The 18,540-nt window shown below is 47.9% G+C and overlaps 1 protein-coding gene across 3 annotated transcripts in view; it reads left to right on the forward strand.

The window, feature by feature from the left end:
• Positions 1-18,540, forward strand: part of Runx1 (RUNX family transcription factor 1) — a 222,307-nt gene that overhangs the window by 148,474 nt on the left and 55,293 nt on the right. For all 3 annotated transcript variants that reach the window (XM_052158071.1, XM_052158073.1, XM_052158072.1), the window contains exon 5: positions 7,371-7,475. In XM_052158071.1, the coding sequence (XP_052014031.1) occupies positions 7,371-7,475 (105 nt within the window). The remainder of the gene's footprint in view (positions 1-7,370; positions 7,476-18,540) is intronic.

The raw sequence follows: 18,540 nt of genomic DNA on the forward strand, positions 1-18,540 counted from the left end.
GAGTGCGTCTCAGGCCAGACAGAGAGACAGGGTCCAGCTGATTGCTTTATTAGACCCCAGGACTGTCAGTGTCCATCCACCACTGAGCCGGGCCCTGACGCCCTGGAACTGCCTGGTCTTGGGAAGCAAGTGTCCTGGAAGGTTCACCCCGTGACCTTCTTTCCAACTAAATAAAGCAGTTCTCATTTTGTTCTGCCCTTTGGATGGGCAGACTGGCGTCAAGGGAACCGCCACATGTAACTGCTTTGGCTTGTTATAGTGGATGGGCCCCTCCCTCGCTGTGATGCCTTACCAAGGGCTGCCAGCTGGTGATGCAGCCTTGAACTCCAAGTTCAAGTTGAAGTCAGTCTGAGCAGCAACTCTGTCACCTGTTGAGCGTTCCTCCTTTCCCCCCAAGTCCTCCCCCACCAGGTGTCCTTGGGTGGCTCCTCCCAACCCCTCCTCACAAAATCTCAGGGGTTTTAATAGCTTTGTGAAACGGCAGTCATGTCTTTGACATTTCTCACAAGGCATTGCCACTTGCCTGACCTTCTATTCCTCATTCCCTTTGGCCTGCATGAAAAGACTCTGAGACACAAGAGCTGTTACTACTTTCTATTTTGCAGAAGAGAAAGCTAGGGCCGGGAGACAGTAAGGAAGTTGTCCGTGACCGCAACTGCACAGGCAGCAAGTGGGATTCAAACACAGGCCTACTGGGCTGCCGAGAGCCCATCCTTAGTCCTCCCTCTGTGCACTTCCAGCTCTGGAATGTTCTGAGTTTGCTTTGTCTCTCAATGCTTGGGTGAGCCCAGGACCCCCCCCCCCCCGCCCCCTTCTCCCTGGCCTTTCTTTTTTGATGTTCCTTCCTCTTCCCTTCAGCACTCTAGTCACTCCTGTCAGATATCTCTCAGGGATCGCAGCCATCCACTGTGGCTGATGCTGCTGGTCCCTTCAGTACCAGGAACAGAAGGAAGATTCTGATGCTTCCCTCTCTCCAGAGCCCCTCCCACTGGCTGGATGATTCAGAGCACCTGTGGCTTACAGCGTGACCCTCCACCACCAAAAGCCCCTGCCTCCAGGGAGTGCCCAGATCAGCACCAAGGCGATCTATGTCCTGGCCAGTGAGGGTTTCTGGGAAAGTGGGATTTCCCATCATGCAACGGACTAGAACATAAAGTCTTGGGCAGCCCAGTCTCTCTACCCTGCCTTAGATCCTGAAGAACCCAGGAAAGTGAGTGTTATTTGGCTGACCAGTATGCCCCTGGCCCGTTCCCTGTGAGTCCTTCCTCTCCTGGCTACAACTTGTGGGGAAAAACACTTTAGAGTGTTTCACTCTCCACGCCCATGTACTTAAAATACCAAGCCCATAGGTCATTTTAATAAGGGAATTTGGCTAACAACACATGTGCGCTTGCTTGAGGCTGTAGCTCCCACATCTGCAGGTGCTGGCCTAGCAGATCTGTGTCTGAGCAGCCATGGGCCTGGGTGGGTGGAGAGCAGAGCTTGTAGCTCCTGGAATTCTGGGCACCCCAGATGTGCCTCTGGCTACCTGGAAGCAACAGTCAGTGACAGAGCTAAATCCAGCTGGAAAAGTGCAAATGAATGGGTTTTCACCAGGGGGAAAAGTCACACTCTCTGGTGACAGAAAAAGTCACCATGGCCTGTAGATCATAAGCAGATGTCCTGTACTCAAAGCTCTCACCAGGACTGGCGAGATAGCTCAGTTGATAAAATCCCCGCTGTGCAAGCAGGAGGACCTGAATTCTCTCCCTATTTTAAATTTGTAATGCGTGTTTGAAATCCCAGGTCTGGGGAAGTGAAGGTGCACGTGAGCACGCACGCGCGCACACACACACACACACACACCGTGGCTCACTGCTCATCAGCCTAGCTGAATCCAGGATTTCCAGGCCAATGAGAGACCCTGTCCCAACAAGATGGGTGGAGCTGGAGGAATGATGTTAAAGGTTGAGCTTCGGCCTTCACATATAATGCACATGTGTATTTATGCATGCGCGCATGTGCGCACACACACACACACACACACACACATCAGCAGTTTATCCCCTCCCAGGTGAGCCCCATTACCCACATGAATTCTCCCTAATCTCCCTACCTGGTAGGAATCACTAAGTGGAATTCCTCGTGCCTACACATTAAAGGATGAGCATCAAGTAGTGGGAACCATGGCGCTGAGCAGTGGCCTTACCAGTCAGCTTCGCCTCTGAATTTCTTTCCAAAGTCAGCTAGTCTCTGGCTAAGCCGTCCACCATCTTCCGCCTTCTGGAAGCACCAGTCAGCTCCAGGAGAGACTGCTGTTGAGTCCGGACCTTGTTTGCAGACAGAAGCCTAGAACAGCTTGCACATTACAGTCACCAGGGCAATTTTCACTTTGGAGGACGGTAGTTGGTGGGTGGGGAAGTGGATGGAGGCTCCTGAACTAGTTTGCACAGGTAGCGATTGGCGGAAATACAAAGGTGGTGAGTGTAAAGTTTAGGGTTGTTTCCTCTGTGTTTAAGTTAGGTGTTACGTTCTTATTTATTTATTTATTTATTTACTTGTGTGTGTGTGTGTGTGTGTGTGTGTGTGTGTGTGTGTGTTGTGGCACATCTATGGAGGTTAGAGGATCTTGTGATCATAAAAAGAAAGAGGTGTAAGAATATGTTCTGTGAGGTGTGTGGTGAGGTGTGGGGGAAAGGGGTGCCTCAGCAGGCCCATGCCAAGGCATCCCTTCCCCCTGAGGGACCACACACATGATGTATAGTATAGAACAGAGTTTATTTAGGGCCTGGGGAGGGGAGTTAAGAGAGTAGTAGAGGCAGAAAAAGACAGAGAGGAGACGTAGAGAAGTAGAGGCCGGCCATGACCATGTGGAGAGAGGGGGGAAGGGAAGGGGAAGGGAAGAGCCCAAGAGGGCAAGAAAGACCAGAAGCAAGAGAGGGGAGGGGCCAAGCAGCCTCATTTATAGTGGGCAAGGCTTACCTGGCTGTTGCCAGGTAACTGTGGGGGTGGAGTCCAGACAGAGTACCAACAGAGGGTGACTTGTGGGAGTCAGTCCTCTCCTTCCCCTATTTGGATCCATGGGATGAAACTTGGCCTGCCCACTTTGGCAGCAAGCCCCTTGCACACTGAGCCATCTTGCCAACCCGAGCTGAGCAGTTTTGACAGAATAGTGTCTTATGTTCTAAGTCTTTGCCTTACACTCTTTTAAGGACTAGTGAAAACCCACCTTGCTCATTTCACGAGTCTGCTGTGCCAACCAAATGAAATAATCCACGGCAGTGTGTCGAAAACATTGTGAGTTCTGCACACACCTAAGCATGTCTATACTGTGAACACAAGATTCCTCTTTGTGGGTAGAGTTATGAAGGGAGCTCTGATGAGAACCGGGCTGTTTCAGAGTCGAGAAACCCTCACAATGTGTAGCCTGGCATGCTTTATAATTGTGCCAGGATGAAGAGTGCGCCTGCACAGTCCACACCCACCCAGAATCTCAGAATATGCCCTTATTTAGAAAATTCACCAATGTAGTGAGGTTAAGGCCATGCATGAAGACCTTTATGTGGAGTTCATGCGTGATGGTCTTCATGTGAGTCCATACATAATGATCTTATGTGTAGCTGACAACTTCTAAGATGGGGAGAGTTGGAGACAAGGGCTTCACCATAAGAAGGCAGCATACAAAGGTAGAATCAGGGCACTGAGACGACAGCTCCTACAGAAGGTCACTGCTGATGACAATCCCAGGAAGTCAGAGGAGGAGAAGGGAGGAGCCACCCACCCCGTTGCCACCTAAGGAAGGTCTTTCGGGCACCTTCCTCTTGTCCTTGTGGACTCTAAAATGAGAGACTGAGTCTGTGTGCATTACACCATAGCACTGTATTACAGCAGCCCCGTGATTGCTTGAACTCAGTGTTTGTGAGGTCTTTGAACTTCTGAAGCTGAAAGCAACAGATGATATGACTCCGTGCATGGTGACAGCATGCTAGATAGTCACAGGTTTAGAGGACATCATTAGAGACCTTCATGACACATTTCAGGCAATCTGTGGCTGAAGCCAGCATTGGGGAATGTTAGATGCCACAGGTACTCCAAGCCTTGGGCAGAGAATAAAGCTGTCACAGAGCTACAAGCTCCACTGTAGACGTCCTACTGCCTCAGGCTGAGAAGACGGTGTCAGAGATCTGTGAGCTACTCACAAGTATCTGTTGAACTAGGACAAAGAGAGACAAAAATGTGGGAGAATCCAACTCTTCTGACTCTCTAGCTGGAGGTGCCAGATCTCATTCTGGTGTCTGTTCACTCTCCTCACAAGCACACACACACACACACCAAGGCCAGCTCAGGACCAAGCTATGTACCTACCAGTCACTGGTGTGTTCAAGGTCTTTTTCCCATTTCTCCTCTGGCTTTACAATCTTCTGTTGCCCAGGCCTCTTCCTGCTCTCCTTTCTCACTTTTGAGGAATGCTAGGCTTTGGAGAAACGGTCCCTGCCCTCAGGCAGATTAAGCTTGGACCATCATAAATGCTGTCAAAGCAGAAGGCCTAATTAATCGAGGTGGAAAGTGATTTATGGGGCCAATCGGAACTAGTCCCAAGCAAACTCTTCCTCAGGGAAGGTCACCTAGGAAACAGGTCAATGGGCGACTCCCTGGGCTTTGGCGATGGGGAGACTTGAGAGAATGAATCTGGGTAGCTGGAGAAGGAGTGACGCCAAGCACAGAAAGCCGGGAGTTACAAGGCGCTAGCTAGAGTTGAGCTCATGACCTGCAGAGAGAGGAGAGGGTGCTAGGGAGAAGATTCTGGAAACTGGCTCTAGGATTCCATGTTGATGATACCAAGGGCTCGCCCGCCCATCACTGGTGCTTGCTGAGAAAGGAAGGCCCATTGTGAGGTTTGCAGGATGCCTACCTTAACAGCCGCAGGCCCCGGGACTGCCTTTACACAGTCGAAGGCTACACAGAATGATGAGACACTCCCTCAGCACGCCATTCTCAGCATATCCACCCTCAGCTTCTGTGGACCATCCCTCCAAGTCGGCTAGATGCTAAGGTGTAAAACCACATGGAGTATCCCCTGATGATATATCTGTGAGCATCAGATGCACATGCCCAGAGCCTGGCATCCTTCTTCTGGGAGAGCGTTGAGGGTTTCAGGTGCAAAGTCTCTTGAGCCATAGAACCCCAATGTCCAGAAATCACTCCTGTGTGGTTCCCTGGGGCTCTCCTCCCAGCCTTGCCTGACTCTACTGTCATCTTCAGCTTAGACTTTAGCAGATAGACTTCAGATGCTCAGGGATCTTCTGGGAACTGTTCTCTTGATGGGGAGAGCTGCTTGCTGTGGAGCAAGACCTACTTGCTCAGGAAACTTCCCAGTGGCCTTCAGCCATATTAAAACATGTATGTCAGAGGGAAGTGGCGGTGCCTTTTCTAAGGAGGGTGGGCAGGTAAGCTGGGTTTTCAATCCAATGCCCTTGGCATGGTTGGTTCCTGTTTCCCTTGAGTCTCATTATGTACTACGTAAGAGGAGAAATTGAACTAGCTGAGGGACTGATATGTAGGTAGAAGACTTAATATTGCACCCAGCCAAATATGGGTATTCCATACAGAGTCTAAGACAGGGAGGGGGCACTCGTGCAAGCCTTTGCATACCTCTGGCAGACACACAGATACTTGATTTATCCTTCTCTCGGGCTCAAACGATAGAGATCTGGAAAAATTGCCTGTACCAATTTTCAGGCAAGAACACCAAGCCTAAACATGAACATAGAGAAGTCTGGATCTAGTCGGACCAAACACCAGGAATTCAAACCCAGAATCCATCCCCTGAAGCCAGGAGACCAAGAAGCGATGTATTTAATTTAACTCTGAGCTGCCCTTTCATAGAGTCATGTGGAGTGTTTACAGAGAGAGCCAGGCGCACTTTAGCATGAGCAATGCATCAGAATCTCGGTCGGCCTGCTCCATGTCTGTCCTGTCTATGTCCTTTGCTCTGTCCTGTCCCATCCATAGTTTCATAACATCTAATCATTGAGTATTTATAAATAGTATTTAATGTCAACCATCAATTTCTAATAGGTACAGATGATAATGTTTAACAGCGTGTTTTCACACTTAGAAACTCGGTGTTTGTTGATTTGGTTGGCCTGCTCATTTGTTTGAGATGGACTCATGCAGCCCAGGCTAACCTCAAACTCACTGCCTAGCTGTGGATGACTGAATTTCGGATCCTCCTGCCTCTGTTACCTGAGTGCTGGAATTACATACATTCTTTTTGGTTTTTTGTTTTGTTTTGTTTTGTTTTGTTTTGTTTTCGAGACAACGTTTCTCTGTGTAGCCCTGGCTGTCCTGGAACTCATGCTGTAGACCAGGCTGGTCTCGAACTCAGAAATCAGCCTGTCTCTGCCTCCCAAGTGCTGGGATTAAAGGATGTGCCACCACCACCCGTTTTTTTGTTTTTATTTTAAATCTTTTTTTTCACATTCCCGATTTTTTTCTTTTTTGTATTTTTTTTTAAATGACCCATTATCTTATTTATTTTATTTTTTGAGACAGGGTTTCTCTGTGTAGCCCTGGCTGTCCTGGAACTCACTCTGTAGACCAGGCTGGCCTCGAACTCAGAAATCCGCCTGCCTCTGCCTCCCAAGTGCTGGGATTACAGGCGTGCACCACCACTGCCCGGCGAGTGCTGGGATTACAGGGGTGCAGACTTATCCCAGTTTACACAATGCTGGCATAGAGCCTTGGGCTTCATGCTTGCTAGATTACCACCCTAACCACTGCGCTACCCCTGACCCCAGAAAGTTGGTTTTCTCTAATCTTCAGAAGCACAGAGTAAAGAGGGAAATGTGTGGATGGTGTCTTTCCTTCTTCTTTTGCCTGGATTTTATAAATATGCAAGGACAACAGAAGAATGGGAAGAAGACAGAGAGAGGGTAGGAGGGCTGTGAGTCCCAGATGACAATTCCCAAAGTCCTGATGTGGGAGTAAATTCTGATCTCCCTGATCTTATTGGTAATTAATGATTGACTTATAGCTACATGACTATGCAGTATGCCCCACCTGGTGTACCCACTGTGTGCATTACATGGTGAACCCACTGTGTGCATTACATGGTGAACCCACTGTGTTATTACATGGTGAACCCACTGTGTGCATTACATGGTGTACCCACTGTGTTATTACATGGTGAACCCACTGTGTGCATTACATGGTGAACCTACTGTGTGCATTCCAGATTGGAAACAAAGCCAAGGAGTACCAGGAGTACAAGTCCTCCTGCCCTAGCTCTGACGCCTTTCCAGTTTGAGGGCTGGACAGGATAGACTGGCACATCAGGCCAAGTTCAGACCACCCCTCACCATCTTCTATTCTGTTTTGTGTCTCCACAGGCAAGAGCTTCACCCTGACCATCACCGTCTTTACAAACCCGCCACAAGTTGCCACCTACCATAGAGCCATCAAAATCACAGTGGACGGCCCCCGAGAACCCCGAAGTAAGTGAGCCCCCTTGGGGCTGGTGACTGTCTTGGCCGGTGTACCCAAAGTGTACCCAAAGACCCACCAGGTCTCACAATGTATCTGTGGCTTCAGCCTCTCTCCTGAAGGGATGTCAGGCCCCTGAAGACAGGAGAGGTCTCCATGTCAACTCTCTCACCTCTCAAACGTCGTTTCTGTGTACTGGGTTCTTTCTAAAGCTTTGTCTTAGACCTCAAAGGGAAGTTAGGCCAACTCAGATGAGGTAAGAACAGTTTGGGGTTTTTCTGAGGCAAGGAGTAGAGCCCTCAAATATACAGCAACATTCAGTGTGATCAGATTGGCAAAGTACAGGATGTGATAATGAAGACCTAAAGGTCTCAGTAGACCAGAAGAGGCAGCTCACCATCCACGCTTGTCCTGATTTGTTAAGGCCAGAGATGAAATCTGTGAAAATAATCTTCTCTTCTTCCCTCGAACGAATCTTATTCTAGGATTGTTTAAAATAGAGTCTGGGCTGGGAGAAGAGCGCTGGGGGAGACCAATAAATATAGAAAGATGGTCTCAAAAAAAAAAAAAAAAAAACAACTCCTGAAGAGAGTGTTTACAAAGGAGTGGGGTTGTTTAGTCTGAAGGAAAGATGTCTTCAGAGTGACTTAAGAACTATCTTTGAGTAAACACAGGAGTCACACTCTTCCAGGGCCACACCCCGGCCCAGGAGCTGCAGCTGAACTCCAGTTCCAAGTCAGTAGGTAGATGAGCCCCAACATGGACAGCAGGTCGCCTCCAAATCATGCCAGGTGCCCCTGGGAAGTGATACCCTCAGAGGCTGGGATGTGAAGGAGTGGGGTCCCTTCTGTCCGAGAAGCTAGGGTGCGGAGAGGTTAGTGGGTAAGAATCCAGTTGCTGAGAACAGGGGCCCTAGAACACAACGAGAAGACCTCTCAACCTCCGGGAAGTCTCAGCACCCACCCCCGGAAGCCCAGCTTCTTGTACAAAATGTAACAGTGGCAGCAACTCTGTGAGGATTCACTTGATGCTGCCCCGAGCCTGGGGCAGGGCCTGAGCTTAGGAAATGTCAGGGATCCCCTGTGGAGCCTCCCGGCCTTGTCCCCTCCAGGTGACCTTTTCAATGTGCCAGTTGCATTGAGCCTCTGTAATAGCTGCCTGGAATGTGCTCCTCAGCGGCAGCCTTGTCCACACTTCTGGGCTCTGAGGCCCTTGGGAATTTGGCTCTCCAAGGCTATCCAGTGGGCACCGTGGCTATGGCAATGTCTCCTGCAGTGGTGGCCATGACTTCTGGTATCTGGAGTACCTTTGGAACCAGTCACCCCTCTGCCTCCATTTCCCCAATTCCCTCAAAGCCGTAACTACAGAGAGCACCCACAGTCACCAGAAAGACCACAGGGCACAGTGTTCACACTGGCCGCCCTCCCCTCCCCTCCCCTCGCTGTGCGTGGTGACTTCCTCCACTCTGCCCTCCTCCCTCCCGTTTCACTCCCTACCAGAACCTGTTCAGCCCTCCGCTCTTTAACCAGTTTGAGATTTCCCAGCTGTGATCAGGTTCAGGGAACTCTGGGAGTTGTGCTGGATAGCATGCCCTGCCTCTTTATAGTGTGAGCAGCAGACCAAGGTAACACACAGTCCTCACACAGCCCAGGAAGCCTGTTAGTACTCCCTGGCCTTCCATTGTAGACAGTCGCTGGCCACTGAAGAGCAGGACCTCTCTAAGCGTCACAGAACCCCCGAGGACCATGGGCCCAGTGGAGGGGACTGGAGAGGAAGCAAGCCAAAGCGATGACTTAGCGCAGGGCGAGGGAAAGGGGCGAGGTTCAGAAGGCTGATGTTGAGGGGACCATGCTCATAGGATGGCTCCCTTAGGTGTCCCTGGATCTCTAAAGCAGCTGCGGCATGCAGAACAGATTATACAATGACCGCGCGCGTGAGGAAACAGCTTAAAATAGGGACCCATGATAAGCCTTCTATTTTCCTTATTCTTCCACACCTAAGAAAGACAGGTTTTCACCTTGTGCATTTTTTTTCTGGAATATTCCAAAGAAGTGAGAAGCTGTGCCTACAAAAAGGCAAATAAATGGCAGAGGGACAGGAAATGGCCCCTGTACTGGGGCAGCTGCCTGCCGGCTGTGTAGACAAAGTGTTTAGATAAAGCCTTTGCCACCTCTTCTATCTTATGACTTATAAGAACAGTCACTGGGAGAAGGGCCCGGGCGCCCCTCCGTACTCAGCCTTTCTTCTCAGAATTGGATGTCAAGGGAAGAGTGTAATGGAAGAATAAGGTTAGGCACGGCATAAAGAGCTGCCGCGGCCCCGGTCTTCTGTTTCACGAGGGGCCCCTAGACAAAGCCAAATACAAACGCAGGCCAACTCCAAGAGCAAGGGCGGGCATCACTAGTTAATTGTACGATCATCCTCCTGTTTTTTTTTTTTTTATTTATTTTTGTCTTTTGAGTTGAGACGGGCTCTTGCTCTATAGTCCTGGTCAGCCTGGAGCTTGCTAGCCAACCAGGCGGACTTTGCACTCCTGCCTCGCCGACCCCGAGTGCTGGGGTTGCCTTGTCCACCACCTCTCATACCAGTTCTCTTAGCACGCTGGTTATTTCTCCTGGTGTTCTGCCCACAGTCACTTTTCGATGCAATGGGAAGTGAGGACCCTGTGTGCTCGTCGGGGTGGCCAGACTGACGAAGCCACTTTAGATTTAGGAGCTCTGTCCAACCCTCGTTAATGAAGGAGATGATGAATTCTGGATGAGTCTGGCCCAAGAACCCTGGTGTTTGCCATGCTGAGCGACATAGTGAAGTCGCTCACAGTAGGAAATCAAAGGTTCAAGAGAGAAAGAACCTCTCTGATCCTTCCAAGGAAAGGAAAATCAGCCCCAGAGAGAGGAAGCAACTTTTCTGGGTTTAAACAGGGTGACGAAGCCACAGGGTGGAGGGGAGTGTCTCACTGTCTGACTTTGGACCACACATCTGTGCATCTGTCCATCTGTCCATCCATACCATGCTGTCTGCACTTCACATCCTATGAGTCCTCTCTCTCTCCTTTGGGACCTTTGTGTGTAATTGTGGGCTGGCTTTCCTGACTGCTCATGTGGGACCCGGCTCTGAGGCTGCCCACTAGGGCCCAAGGTAACCTCCATGCTGCCCTGGTTGTCAGGACTGAAGCTGTATTGCAGTAGGGCTGTGTGCTCCAGAGAGAGTCCCCAGCCTTTCGCAGTTGAGATGGTTACTGGCCAGTACCAGTAACCCTCTGCCCTTGAGTAAGTCAAAACTTGCTTCACACAGTCCATGGGATGCTTCTACCTCTCCAACCAGTACAGAAATCAGTGGGCATGGGGGAATATAGTTCTCTAGAGCAGAAGAGCGACACCAGAAAGTGATTGTTTCCAGGCAGTAAGTAGTCCATTTGATGGCTTGTTAACATGCTGGAAGATAGTGTGATAGAAGATATACTACAGGGATGGTGGTGTGTGTGTGTGTGAGGGGTGTATATGGGTAGGTATGTAGTGTGTTTGTGTGTGGGTGTGTGTGGTGTATGGGTTCATATGGAGGTCAGAGGTCAGAGGTCAGCATCAACCATCATCCTCTTCTACTCCCTACTTGTTCTTTGAGACAGGGTCTCTCTGTGAACCTGTAGCTCATCTGCTGAGCTGTGTTAGCTGGCTGGAAAGCTCCAGGGACTTGAATGTCTCTGTTCTCCAGCACTGGGAATAATGCAGACATACCACCCAGCCAATTACATCCAAGCTAGGGATGGGTACATGACTCCTCATACCTGGGTGGTAGACACTCTACTGACTGAGCAATCTCCTCAGCTCCAGCCCCTGATCCATAAAAGGATTCTCTTTTTCACAGAGTTTTAAGAGTTGTTTGTGTTGCTTTGATATTTCTAGAAACAATGTAAAACTCCTTCTCTCAACCTATGCATTTATAATTTAGGAAAGTGTGGCAATATTGAGATATGAGGATATGTGTTTGGAGATACATCCTCTACATGCAGTTCATGATGTGATTTAGATGCATGACTTGGTTTGGTGTGACAGGAGACATTTTGTTGAGGAAATTCGGTAAGGGAGCAGCTGATACATTGGGTACACCCTGAAGATGAGTCTTGGGAAGTCTTTGTTATTGGGTCAGGTTCTTGTGACCTGTGAAAGAGACTTTATTAAAACTCAAAAAGGTCAAGAAGCAAATGCTGGCTGTGTCTGCGACAGTTTCTGCCAGCTTGTCAAGGTGTCTTTGGCAGTCACTATTCAAGCTCTGAGATTCACAGTGACAAGAACTGAGTAGAGCCGTTCCTTGAAACACAGAGAGCCATCAGGATGCTAGTCTCTTGCTGTCTTAGGGTTTTAATGCTGTGAGCAGATACCGTGACCAAGGCAACTCTTATAAAGAAAACCTTTAGTTGGGGCTGGCTTACAGGTTCAATCCATTATCATCAAAGCAGGAGCACAGCAGCATCCAGGCCAACAGGATGCAGGAAGAGCTGAGGGTTCTACATCTTCATCTGAAGGCTACTAGCACAATACGACTTCCAGGCAGCTAGGATGAGGGTCTTAAAGCCCACACCCACAGTGACACACCTACTCCAATAAGCCCACACCTCCAAATAGTGCCACTCCCTGGGCCAAGCATATATAAACCATTACATTCCATTCCCTGACCCCCATAGGCTTGTTCAAACACACGAGTCTATGGGGGCCACACTTAGCGTAATATAAACGTTCATTTAGTCCAACTTCCAAAGTCCCCACAATCTATAGTAGTCTTAACTGCTGTAAATTAAAAGTCCAAAGTTAAAAGACTCTTCTAAGATTCATCCAATCACTTAACTGGAATTCTCAAAGCAAGACAGGAAACCAACTGGGCAAACTCCAAACATCTCTATGTCTGATGTCAAATCATTCTTCAGATCTCCAAGTCCTTTTTCATCTTTGTTGACTGCAACAAAGTTCCTTCTCCTGGGCTGGTTCTACTCCCCATTAGCAGTTTCCCTCGCCAGGTATTCCATAGCTCTGACATCTTTAAAGGCAGCCTCAACTTCACAGCTTCTTGCTCCAATGTCTGGGATCTATACATGACCTTTTGGGCTCCTCCAAAAGGCTTGGCTCACATCTCCAGCTCTGCCCTCTGTAGCACTCTAGGCTCTGGTTGACTCCACTCCACTACTGCTGCTGTTCTTGGTGATCATCCAACGGTACTGGCATCTCCAATATGCTGCGGTCTTCTGCTGCAACTAGGCTTCACCAGTAGCCTCTCACAGGCTCTCTTCATGGTGCCAAGCCTCAACTCCTATGCATGACCCCTTCAGTCCTGGGCCATCAGCTGCATCTGAGGCTGCACCTTCACCAATGGCCTTTCATGACCTCTTACAGTGCCAAGCCTCAGCTGCTCTTCATGACCCCTTCATGCCTTCAAAACCAGTACTACCCGGGTGACTCTTCCACATTACCAAATACCGCTGCAGCATGAGGTACAACCTTGGCTGTCTCTGGAACACAACTTAATTGTTCTCTCAGGAAACATTTCCCAGAAGATTTCACTTCAATGATGCTGGTCTCTTCTTAATCACTGCTAACTTTGTAGCTCCAGCTAACCAGCACCAGTTGTCCCTGTAGCCCCTTCTGTTCTTGACTCTAGAGACTGAGACCAAACTGCTGAGTTCTGAAGCTTACTGGTGCTGGAACATGGCACCCTTGTTCTATTACATATCAATGCCGGGATTAAAGATGTGTACCACCACACCTGGATTTAAGTTTTTCTTCACCTAGAACTTGCTCTGTCCCAGCCTGGTCTTAAACTAAGAGATCTATTTGGCTTTTGTCTCCAGGGATTAAAGGTGTGGACAACCAGGCCTGGATCTAAATTTAGCTGGGTAGGTTCTTGCCCCAAAGTCCTACTCCCTTAATCTGCTATCTCCTAGAGCACAGGATTCGGCTCCCTTCTACTTCCTGGTGCCCCTTTAATATTTAAACCATATATTTTAAATTTTTCCTTTCTAAGCTTGCTATGCTTGTTTAAAATGCTCTTCATGAGACTTAACCAGAGAACAAAGTCTCTGCTGGGTGTTTCTGAGACTTCCTTTGTCAATGCAATTAATCTGAGTCTCTTCTCCTTAGCCTCAGGCAGACTCTTCCGACAAGTGCAAAAGCCAACCGTATACTTCATCAAAAGGCCACAAAACCCGTCTTTGGGCCACATACTGAATGAATTTCTTTTCCACTGAAACTTCTTGAGCCAGGTCTGCATAGTTCAAATCACTCACAGCAACCAAACCTTCTATATTCCTTCTAGGATGGCCCATTAAGCCCCAGTTAAAACATTCCCCTGCTTTCCAAATTCAAAGTCCCAAAATCCACATTCCTCCAAACAAAAGCCTGGTCAGTCAGGCCTATCACAACAATACCCCAGTCCCTGGTACCAACATCTGTATTAGTTAGGGTTTTACTGATGTGAACAGACACCATGACCAAGGCAATTCTTATAAGCACAACATTTAATTGGGGTTTATAGGTTCAGAGGTTCAGTTCATTATCATCAAGGCAGAAACAGGGCAGCATCCAGGCAGGCACGGTGCAGGATGAGCTGAAGAGTTCCACATCTACATCTCAAGGCTGCTAGCAGAATTTTGGCTTCCAGGCAGCTAGGATGAGAGTCTTAAAGCCCACGCCCACAGTGACACACCTACTCCTACAGGGCCACCCCTTCTAATAGTGCCACTCTCTGGGCCGAGCTCATACAAACCATCACACTCACCAACTGATCTTTTCTAGATGAAATTATCCATAGAATAGATCAATTCAATGGCCTATTTGTCAGCCAACTGCTTTTTAGAGAAGTCGCCACAGGACTATAGGTGTGTGTGAGCATGTGTGAGCATGTGTGTGAGATGTGGGACACTCATGTTTAGGTAGGTGTGTCCACAGTAGTTCCCATGTGGAAACTAGAGGTTGACATCACAGGTCTTTGTCCAACTCTCTCCTTCTGCCCTTGTCTGAGTCCGGGTCTCTCACTGAACCTGGAACCTACTGAGCTTGAAATTCTGGCTAGATTGGCTAATAGTGACTCTCCAGAATTCTTGTATCTGGACCTCACCAGTGCTAGGGTTATAGGTATGCACTGCCACACCTGGCTTTTAGATATGGATGCTAAACCCAGTTCCTCATACTTGGGCAACAAACACCTTACTGACTCTATGTCCCCAGCTTCACAAATATAGTTTTCTTAGATTTTGAAGGGACATAGCAAAAATATCTTACATGCATGTGTATGCATACTTGTATATTAAATAGAATCTTTATATTTGATGAGTATTTTCTTATGAAAAAGCAAGATGCATGAAGGACATCTGTACGCATATGGTGATAATAGACTCACAATGGAGATTGTTAGGAAAGAGTGAGATGGCTGTTGATGGCTTTTTTTTAACATTGAAAACTGTGTAGATCTATTTTAAGATATTCTTTTCTCTTGGTAAGAATAGTTACTAATAATAATGACTAACATTATACAGCACCCATTATTTGCCCAGCGCCTTTTAAAGTGCTGCAGGCGTATTAATTTATAAAATCTTGGGAGAAACAGTTAAGGTGGTTGAAGCAAAAGCTAATTAAGAAGCATAAGCTAATTAAGAACCCAGCTAATCAGCCAGAAAGGAAGCTGAGGAATCCAGACCTTGTACCCGGACACCAGATCTGTTTCTGCGAACTAAGGTATTCGTGCCTCTTCTATCGTGACGCCATATCTCTAATAAGGAATGCTTATCAATGTGGGTGTGACTCACTCTGGCTTTCCTGTAGCTTCGTAGCTGCCCCAGACATTTGATTGGAGTCAGTCTTCCTTCAGGTGGGTGTACTGAGTTACCCACAAGCTTCCCTGAGTGATCCCCGTTTACAGATGCTGCCACATGTGCTAACGATTGGCTCTGGGGGTCACTGAGGTTTGCTTAAGGACCTGGTGTCAGTGGGGCATAAACTAGGGATAATGCAAAATCTGTATGAGTCCCAAAGAAAAAATTAATACAATGACCAGAGCAGCCCCAAGGGCAGGTGTCTAAATGGGGATCCCCTTTAGTTAGGGCCTGCACACTGAGTGTGTGCTCTCAGGATTGCCACTGCCAGTCATGGCACACACAGGGAACTGTGCCACATGCCTGCCAGGTCCTCGGAGTGTTCAAATATCAGATGTGTCCATCAGTTCAAGTTAGAATCATGGTACATAAAGGAAAATGGAGAGATTTTCCCTTCCTTCCAACCCAGATGTAAAGCAGAAGAGAGACAGGGTCCGAGGGTGGCATTCTGTATGCCCATTCTCCCCCTCTGAAGGCATTGCAGGCTAATCATGGGATTCTGGGGGGCCTTCACCCTGGTATTTTAGTTCCCACTCTGCTAATCTCTCTAACTACCTGGAGACTTAGAGAAGCAGTTCTTAAAAGCATTAATAATAACTGTGCCTAAGTGTTTCTAAGGAACCTTAGAATCTCTTCCTGTTTATTATTTTAGTTATATGACACTAGGCCTAGAAGAGTTTTGTGAGCATCAAGATTTCCCTGAATTCAGACTAAGGCCTAGAAGATTCTTTGGGGGCAACTGTGGAGGTGAGAGGACTTAGAAAGGATCATGCTTCTGTGTCTGTGAACAGCAGTAGCCATGACACTACCCCATGACACTCACTACCCATGAACATCAGTCCACCATGACACTACCCATGAACAGGAGTCCACCTTGACACTATCCCATGAACAGCAGTCCACCATGACACTACCCCATGAACAGCAGTCTACCATGACACTACCCCATGAACAGCAGTCTACCATGACACTACCCATGAACAGCAGTCCACCATGACACTCACTACCCATGAACAGCAGTCCACCATGACACTACCCCATGAACAGCAGTCCATCTTGACACTACCCCATGAACAACAGTCCACCTTGACACTACCCCATGAACAGCAGTCCACCATGACACTACCCATGAACAGCAGTCCACCATGACACTACTCCATGAACAGCAGTCCACCATGACACTACCCATGAACAGCAGTCCACCATGACACTACCCCATGAACAGCAGTCCACCATGACACTACCCCATGAACAGCAGTCCACCTTGACACTACCCCAGTGAGTTTTTGGTCAGCATCCCACTTCTGTGCAGGAGTTGCTAAGCCTTAGGTGGCTCTTGAAGCCTGAAGCAGGTTCTTTCCAGGTACCAGTAAGACTCTAAAGGCATAAGGCATGAGACACCTCCTCAGTTTGGTGCAGGGAAAAAGAGAGAAGAAACATGTAATGAATGAAAGCTAAGCCATGCCTTTGAATGTTTTTCTTTGATTTAGATCACTGAAAAATCATATTGCTACTCAGAACATCATACCAGGGAAGCTGGGCTCTATGCTAATACACAGTCCTTGTTAGGACTGTGCATTGTATGAAGTGGAGAGAGAGAGAGAGAGAGAGAGAGAGAGAGAGAGAGAACAATATAATACTGTCTACGGTGAGCTTCCGTTCCTTAATCTTAAAATGTGTAAAAAGATTTTAGGATCCTTAACTCCAGGACCTGAGCTCTCACCCTGGCGCCATCAGACCTGTGGGTGTGAACTTGAGCAATTATCTTAAGTACTTTTTAGTCCTTGGTTTCCTCTTGGGTCAAACTAGGCAATGAGACGAGATAATCTCTAAATTAGTTCCCACTCATACTGAGGTAACAAAATATTGTCTGCAAAACAGAGGTACAGCTTCCTCACAAACAGGACCCCTTACAGGCCACCACCCTGAACTGCCTACCCTGAGCTGTATCATGTCCTCAACCAGGGCGTCCATGGTAGTTTTCAGGTTCTCCCTCTCCCTCTACCTCTCCCTCTCCCTCTCCCTCTCTCTCCCTCTCCCTCTCTGTTTCCCTCTCCTTCTCCCTCCACCCATACCCCTACCCCTGCACCCCCCCCCTCTGTGTGTGTGTGTGTGTGTGTTTGAATGGGCTTTGTAATTCATCTTAGGGTCTCTACCTATGAGTAACATGCCTAATGTCCCCCAGCCCTGATGTCTCTGCCACTCCACTTGAGATGACGCATCTCATGCTCACCCTGGCTAACTTTGGGGAACTGATATACCTGGTCTCTGTCCAACAGAGACAATGGTCATATTAGTGTCATGGGGCCAAAGAGACTGAATAACAGACTACCCTCCAGGGACCCTGAGAACCTTTTCTGGGACACAATATCCATTCAGAAGATGTCAGCTATTGTTTGTATTTGTCTTGGAATCTTGGGAAAAATGAGAAATCACAAAAAAAACAACAAAAAAAGGATCTGTGAAATCCTAAATTTAAAAATTCATGAAGTGGCCTTAATGTTGCTCTTTTTGAGATGTAATTAAACATTTATGCATTTTGATTTTTTTATTTCAGATTTTTTTTTTATTTAAGCCCACTAAATTTCTTTTCTGGCATATTATGGCCCCTTAAAATACTCTGGGCACTGTTCCTAAGTCCCTCATGGTTCCTACAGACTTGTCCCCAAATGTCATGCTTTGTGAACAACTTGAAGAAAACTTATGTCCTAGTGGCAAAGAAGCGTATATCTGAGATCTCACACTTGGGCCTCAGTGTAAGATCTTAGTGTTATGCATGATACAGCTGATGAAGAGTCTCACATTGTTCTAGAAAACAGCAGAACCTACCTCCTGTCTGCCCTTGCTGACCTTAGGAGCTTTGTTCTAGGAACCAACACCTCAGATATCAACACTGCCACGCGGAAGCCCCTGATATCAAATGGCAGATTATTTGTAGATAACTCAAGTGCATCTTCCTGTAGACTGTCAATCACTTCCGGATTACTGAAGTACTCTAGACAAGGCTGGATGGCTGCATACTTGTGAGACTGTGTCAATGGGAAGTCGATGCGTGTTCAGGACAGGCATTTTTTCTTCCTCAAGTATTTTCAGACTGGATTTGGTTGAATCTGTGGATGTATCAGACACAGATATGGAGGGATGACGGATGACAGTGCTGGGCTCAGCACCCTGGTGCCTGCGATCTCTAGCAAAGCCTGCACTCAGGCACACACAGA

This window comes from Apodemus sylvaticus, chromosome 15, assembly GCF_947179515.1.
Source record: "Apodemus sylvaticus chromosome 15, mApoSyl1.1, whole genome shotgun sequence".
In the NCBI taxonomy this organism is placed as follows: Eukaryota; Metazoa; Chordata; class Mammalia; order Rodentia; family Muridae; genus Apodemus; species Apodemus sylvaticus.